This window comes from Elephantulus edwardii, unplaced genomic scaffold, assembly GCF_000299155.1.
Source record: "Elephantulus edwardii isolate Elephantulus edwardi_28Jun2011 unplaced genomic scaffold, EleEdw1.0 scaffold00283, whole genome shotgun sequence".
NCBI classification, from domain to species: Eukaryota; Metazoa; Chordata; class Mammalia; order Macroscelidea; family Macroscelididae; genus Elephantulus; species Elephantulus edwardii.
In genome coordinates this window covers 1,530,626-1,537,170 of record NW_006400033.1, presented here as the reverse complement: position 1 = coordinate 1,537,170, position 6,545 = coordinate 1,530,626, and the positions used below count along the sequence as shown (strand labels likewise).

The window sequence follows — 6,545 nt, the reverse complement described above, 5'->3', positions numbered from 1 at the left end:
AAAATTACATATGAGCAAGAGCCTATGGTGTCTAAGGTATAAGATAGGAATATTTGTGTATCTATATGTCTTAGGGGTAGGATAGGGGTGTGTGTGTGTCTATTTTAGGAGTAGGGTGTTTGTGTGTGTGTGTGTGTGTGTGTGTCAGGAATAGGACAGGGCTGTGTTTGTCAGTTTGTCTTTAAGAGGTAGGATGGACTTGCATTTGTGTCTTAAGGGTAGCATAGGGATGAGTGTGTTTGTACCTTAGTGGTAGGATAGGGGGCTGTGTATGTCTTTCTGCCTTAGGGGTAGGATAGGGTGTGTGTTTATATCTCTTTGTCTTGGGTAGAATGGGGGGCTGTCTCTGAATTAGGGGTAAAATAGGGATGTGTCTGTGTTAATGAATCTTAGGGATAGGATGGGGGGGTGTTTGTGTATTGGGGCAGGATGAGATGTGTCTTATGGGTCAAAGAGATGTGTGTTTGTGTGTGTCTTAGGGATAGAATCGAGGTGTGTTTGAGAGGTAGAATGTTGTTATTGTGTAGTCAAGTTGGAACTGACCCATAGCTGTCTTGCCAGTGAGTCTTCAGAGGCAGTTAATCTCTGTGTGGTTGGGGTAGGATAGGGGTGTATGTTAGGGATAGGATGGGGGGGAAGGTGTTGGGAATAGGATGGGGGTGTGTTGTGTGTGTTCATTAGGGGTCAGATGGTGTGTCTGTGTTGGGAGTAGGATGGGTTGTGAGGGTTTGTGTATCAAAGGTAGAATGAGGGGTGTGTGTGTGTGTGTGTGTTGATGTAGTCCTTATATATATATCAGTCACAGAAGTCTGGAATGTGGTTCCACCAGGTCCTACGTGGCCTTGAGGAACTCTGAACCTGTTGCCTCACGTACAAAATGGGAATGAATGGTGTGTGCCTTGAGGTTGTCTGATGGTAGTTGTAACCGGTTTCCAGTGATGCTATTTACTGGGTGGAGCACCTGCTGTGGGCAGCTATGGTCAGCACTGGCTGGGCAGGTCCTCTGCAGTACCCAGTGGGTTGTGGGGCCAAGGAGAAAGTGGGCTTTTCTTGGGTTCTGACCTCCCATCCTCTCCCTCCTCAGGTCACTTTTCAACAGGATGGACTTTGAAGATGTGGGGCTGCTAGTAGATTGGGATCACCACCTGCCACCACCTGCAGCCAAGGCTGTGGTCGAGAGCCTTCCCAGGACAATCATCAGGGGCGCCCAAGCTGGTGAGAACACCGATTCCCTGTGTTGTTTGGGGCAGGTCTGCTCCCCAGGCCAGACAGTGCTCTGGTCTCCCCGGTCAGGCCTGGGCAAGAGCACCCCTTTAGGAGTGGGAGCTGGGGGTGGCCTGCAGCAGCACTCCTGACCCCACTCCCTCCCAAAGAGCTCAAGTGTCCTGTGTGTCTCTTGGAATTCAAGGAGGAGGAGACTGCCATAGAAATGCCTTGCCATCACCTCTTTCATTCCAGCTGCATTCTGCCCTGGCTAAGCAAGGTACAGCTCAAGGGCCAGTTCTCAAGCCTTTGTGGACTAATGCCAAAGTGGGCTGGGGATTCTCATTAGGGGAGGGAACCTGGCCACCAAACCGAGGCTAGAAAAGTGCCCCGCTTTTCCCAGACAAATTCCTGCCCCCTGTGCCGCCACGAGCTGCCCACCGATGACGACACCTACGAGGAGCACAGGCGAGATAAGGTAGGGCTGGTGTTAAGTGGAGAGGACACTTTGCACACCTGGGCAGAACTGAGTGGGCCTTCAGAACCCCGTGACTGGCCGCCACTTCATGCAGATGTCCAAGGCCTTCAGGTGCCTTGTACCCTTCCTCACAGACTTGAGGGGTGACCCCTGCCTACTGTGCTCTTCTCCCCAGGCTCGAAAGGAGCAGCAGAAATTCCGACTGGAGAATCTGCATGGAGCCATGTACACATGAGGCAGCCGCCGCAGCTGAGTGCCAGTCCCCGACACCTACCTTCTGGACCTTGAATCCAATTAAAGGTTTTTTTACCAACCTGCAGCTGTGTGCTCACAGGCCTGGGCAGGGGCTCAGCCCTATCAAATCCTGCTGCTGTCAGGGAAGGTGGGCCTAAGCTACCAAAGCACCTTGGCTTCACCCCTCCCAGCCCTCTACCAAGACTGCTGGCCTGTCTGCATTAGGCCAGTGAAGAGCTGGCCAGTGCTAACCAGGCTTGGCACCAGCTCACAGTTGGAAGGAAAAACAGGTCAGAGACCAGCCGTGGAATCAAAGTTTACTCCAGACTCTGACCCAGGAGGGAAACATGTCACTGTCTTCAAGTCCTTGAAGGGGATGTGGCTGTCACCCAGCATCCTTTGCACACAGACTGGTGGACTCAGGACTGTGCGGCAGGCTCCTCTCCTCCTCTACTCTATCTTGGGGAAGCTGCCTGGATCAGGCCCTTGCTGACTCTCCAGAACACATTACAGACATGCAAATTAGAATTCTTTTAATAGATATATATATATATATATATATTAAAAAAAACCCACAAACATGTACTAAAATACCCACGTGGTTCTGCTGTGTTATTTGCCCTAAAGGAAGTGAGGTGGTGTGAGGACCCCAGTGTGGCTCAACAGACCTGGACGGGGGGTCCTTCCTAAGGCGTGCTCAGCCCCCCTTCCTTCTCCAGCCCCCAATTCCTGCAGCAGGAAACCCCAGTGGTCTGGCCTCTGAACTGGGGAGAAGGCACCTGGAGGGCTGGCTGGGCAAGTGAAACAGGTGACCTCGCAACACAGACCGCCCAGTGGGTGAGGCAGCAGCTGGGCAGCGGGGAGTGCCGCTGCACTATGGCACAGGTGGGTGAGGGAACCCTCATCCCCACATAATACTTTCTCAGAAGTGTTTTTGGTAACAAATAAATGCAAAGAAAGGGTTGGAAGCTGTGCAAGCCTGGTTGGCTGCGCTCCCCATCAGATCATGGCAATACTCTCAGGGGCACAGTTGAGGTGTGTGGAGGTGCTGCTGCCCCCTGAGGACTTGCAGGCCCGGCCAGAGGCAGGTTGGAATGCAGCCACCAGTGTGTCGGAGGACACTGCCCCGAACTCATAGCTGAAGGTGCCGTAGAAGACGAGGATGTCGATGACAAACGCCCACTCACACAGGGCTGCCCCGTGCTGCAGCAGAGAGCTCTCGTGGATAAAGAAGACCCCACCTGGAAAGGGGGCTAAGGAAGTGCTCACAGACAAGAAGAAGACCCAGGCCCGCCCTCCCTCTGCATCACTGATGCATGGCTTAGGCCCACTGCCTGTTGTGATGCCTGCTAACTGAGGGCACCCCACATGTGCTTTCTGGGGTTTTCAAGCTGGATGCAGACCACCAGGCCTCTCCTCAGAGGCACTTCTGGACAGGCTTCAACTGCTCACTTGATGGCTAGCAGTGGCGTCCGCACCAACTGTTCCATCCTGGGACTCCAGAATGAACCTAGGCTGGGGCCCAGGATTAGGCCTGCACTCCTCAGAGGGGCAGAGAACATGGCTGTGTTTTCTAGGATATTGGTGCCCGCACCGCCATGGTGGGAGAAGGGCTGGGCTACAGAAGGATACTGAGAACCAGGAAGACAAAGGCGATGACGGCCAGCACGCTCCGCAGATGGGCCATTGCCAGGTCCAGGGGCGCGGTGGCTCCATGGTAGGAGAGAGCACAGTGCAAGCACACGAAGAGCAGCCCCGCAGGCATGGCCACACCCGCGCCGACATAGTGCAGGGACTTGGCATGATCCACCTGGGCCCAGAGAGGGCTGCCTGGGACCAGCATGCAGACACCCCTCCCCTGCCTTCAGCACTCTTCCTGCACCTCTCCTTCCCCTTTCCACTCCCATCACTCCTCCCCTCTGAGCCCCCCACCCCAGGCTGGGACTGCTGGCCCTGGAGTCCTGTGGGGGATAGTCTGGAGGGAGGCCAGGCACACCTGGAAGTTGCCAACCACCACAAGGCCCGCGGCGTTGGTGCAGCCAGTGATGAGTGCCGTAGTGTTGACCCAGGAGTGGCGGCTGCGCTCCAGGAGCTGCCCATAGCGTAGGAGGCATATGAGAGCCACTGGGGAGGAGAGTGCGGATGGAGTCAGCCCTGGCTGCCCTCAGGCCCCACTCCTGTTGGCCTCCCACCGGAGTCAGCCCTGGCTGCCCTCAGGCCCCACTCCTGTTGGCCTCCCACCCCTGGGGACAGAGCAGGGAGTGGGAGGGTGGTGTAGAGGTGGGTTTATTCCTGAGGATCCTGTTACTCCTCACCAAAGCCCCTCAGGTAAGTCCGGCCTCGCCTTCCTTGCCCTGTCAAGGAGAGCTGCTGCTTCCTGGGGCCTTTCCGAGGAGCGAGGAGGAGCGGCTGTTGCTGGGAAGGGGGCGTGCCTGGGGCTGAGGACACAACTCACCCATGAATGCACCCATGTTGCCAATGAGGCTGAAGAGGCAGCTCTCTGGGGGGTATGTACCGCACTTGCTGAGAGGAGGGGCAGAGAGAGAGGGTCAGGAGACTCCCTTTCTGGCTGCCCCATTCTCCCAGGAACACTCTCTAAAAAAGGCAAGTCACTGATTTATGAGGAAGTTGTACCCCACAAGACCATCTGGGTCCCCCAGCTGAGTTCATGGGTGTGAGAGATAAGGGAGGGCCCTTGGCTCCTTGTCGGGCCTGCACCGGCTCGATTTTCCTTGAGACCTTGCTCTGGGCAACTGGGGCTTGGCCTTAAATCTAAGTGAGTCCACTCACTAACTGAACATTGTAACTCTGAAACAGTTTCCTCACCTATAAAATGGAGAAAACAGCAACTGTCTCAAAGGAGAGAATTAAGTAAGATAATGCAAGCAAAGTGTGGAAGATAAGTTGCCGACACAGTATCCATGAGGTAGTACTACTGTTAAGGGTCTATAATACAATTGTTCAGAGACCTCTGCTTAAGACGGACCTTTACTTGAGGACTTCGGGCCTCCCTGACCAGCCTTATGTTCATCCTTACCTAATGAGGGGAACATCATCCAAGGTGCAGCAGGTCTTGGGCCCCCCTTCCTCGGCAGGGTCAGGAGAGCAGGAGTCATTGTAGGACCTGACAGGCATGACACAGTAGAGTGGGGGGAAGGGAGTACTCCCAGGCTCTCAGCCTGTAACTTCAGGCTGAGAAGTCCCAAGCCTCCCCTGAAGGGACAAACATGCCAGGTCCCCAGGGCCTGCCTGAAACAAAGGCACAGGGGTGAGGGGTGGTGGGAAGCAGGAATATAGGCCAAAGCCACAGGAGGAAAGACCCTGCAAGGTCAGAGAAGAGCAGCGGGGTCCCATCTGGCTGGTAGCAGCCCCTGGAGCCCAGAGGGAATAGAGATGAGGGAGCTTTAGTGAGATGTCTGCAAGAGGCACCTTACCAGTTCTCCACAGGGCACACGTGGCGGTTCATCACGGCCATGGCATACCTAGGGGCACAGAGCTGTCACCTTGCCACTCCAGCTGGCCTCCCACCCTGACTCCCCATCTCTGTTCTTTTCTGATCCCTCCAGCCTGGCTCCCCTTGTTCGGGACTCTGGATTTGGGGTAGCCTTGACATTTGGTGTCACATCAGAGCCTCCAACTAGAGAGCCTCCGTGACCAAGCAGTCCCCTGGAAGCTGTCCCAGGGCCACCATGTGGGGCTGGCTGGAGTGCCCAGCAGGGCTGGTGTCTGAAGCAGCCCACACTGGCACTGGGCACCAGTCTGGAGTCTACAGCAGGAACAGGGGACTTGGCGTTGTCCACTGAGCTCCTGTTGAGCTGTGGCTGGGTCCCATCCCTCCTCAGTGCGGGCTCATCTCATTGTAGGTCCCCCTCTTCTGCCCCTCTGTACTCACACAGTCCATATGCCAGTGATGGAGAATGCTGACAGGCTGACAGGCAGGAGGATCCAGGCGGTCATGAGGGAGGGGGGCCAGGGTGGTGGTGGGGGCAGGACAGGAAGGTGGGGAGAGGGGCAGGCCCAGCAGCTACCTTAGGACACTTTGGCCACAACCATCAGCTGCCCTGGCCTGGAAAGAGACAGGTTAAAGTGCAGGGTCCGACTGGACAGCTGGGGGCGGGAAGGCAGCGTGGTCAACACCTGGTCCGGAGTTCCTGTTGAATCTCGGGATGCCCCAACTTACAGCTGAGCCAAGGCCAGAACTTACACACCGTGACATCCATGGGGGCAGCCGAGGTCCACCCAACAGAGTGTGCGCAGAGCCTCGGGCGAGGCTTACACATGGGGACGGGGTCACCTCACCTCACCTGAGGAACCCAGCGGGGTGAGGGGCTGAACTAGGACAATCGCGGGCCCTACCAAGGCTAGCTGCAAAGGGGCCGGGGCGCCCGCTGGCAGCCACCTGACCGCGGCGCTGTGAAGGGGCGGGTTCACGGGGAGCCCGCCCCGACCCCGCTGCGGGAGCGCAGACCTGGCTCGGCTCGGAGAGCTCGGCCGGCGAGCTCGCGGACGCCCGGGGCCGCCGAGGACCTGGAGAGGGAAGGCCCACCCCCCCCGTACGCACCTCCAAGCGCCGGCCGCCTGCGCCCGCGCGGCCCCTCGTGGCGCTGTGTCCGGCTGCTGCGCGCGGGGC

At 56.9% G+C, this 6,545-nt stretch overlaps 2 protein-coding genes across 2 annotated transcripts in view; one reads left to right on the top strand and one right to left on the bottom strand.

Moving 5' to 3' along the window:
• Positions 1-1,995, top strand: part of RNF181 (ring finger protein 181) — a 4,197-nt gene extending 2,202 nt beyond the window's left edge. The window contains exons 2-5 of the mRNA XM_006900374.1: positions 1,085-1,215; positions 1,374-1,483; positions 1,607-1,681; positions 1,857-1,995. Of these exons, the coding sequence (XP_006900436.1) occupies positions 1,085-1,215; positions 1,374-1,483; positions 1,607-1,681; positions 1,857-1,916 (376 nt within the window). The 3' untranslated portion in view covers positions 1,917-1,995. The remainder of the gene's footprint in view (positions 1-1,084; positions 1,216-1,373; positions 1,484-1,606; positions 1,682-1,856) is intronic.
• Positions 1,996-2,907: 912 nt separating this feature from the next.
• On the bottom strand, positions 2,908-5,981 carry TMEM150A (transmembrane protein 150A). The gene is made up of 7 exons (XM_006900373.1): positions 5,808-5,981; positions 5,350-5,397; positions 4,953-5,039; positions 4,371-4,438; positions 3,912-4,039; positions 3,548-3,725; positions 2,908-3,156 (listed from the first exon to the last, which is right to left on the bottom strand). Exons 1-7 carry the CDS (start codon positions 5,870-5,872, stop codon positions 2,915-2,917), a joined length of 816 nt encoding a protein of 271 aa, XP_006900435.1. The 5' UTR covers positions 5,873-5,981; the 3' UTR covers positions 2,908-2,914.
• Positions 5,982-6,545: the final 564 nt, after the last annotated feature.

What these genes read in the sequence shown, in the direction of transcription:
- TMEM150A (XM_006900373.1), bottom strand. Translation starts at nt 5,872, where the DNA reads ATGACCGCCTGGATCCTCCTGCCTGTCAGCCTGTCAGCATTCTCCATC. An exon ending in CAACATGGGTGCATTCATGG is followed by an intron (nt 4,040 to 4,370) that starts GTGAGTTGTGTC and finishes TCTCCTCCCCAG; the next exon opens with TGGCTCTCATATGCCTCCTA. An exon ending in TGGTGGTTGGCAACTTCCAG is followed by an intron (nt 3,726 to 3,911) that starts GTGTGCCTGGCC and finishes CTCTGGGCCCAG; the next exon opens with GTGGATCATGCCAAGTCCCT.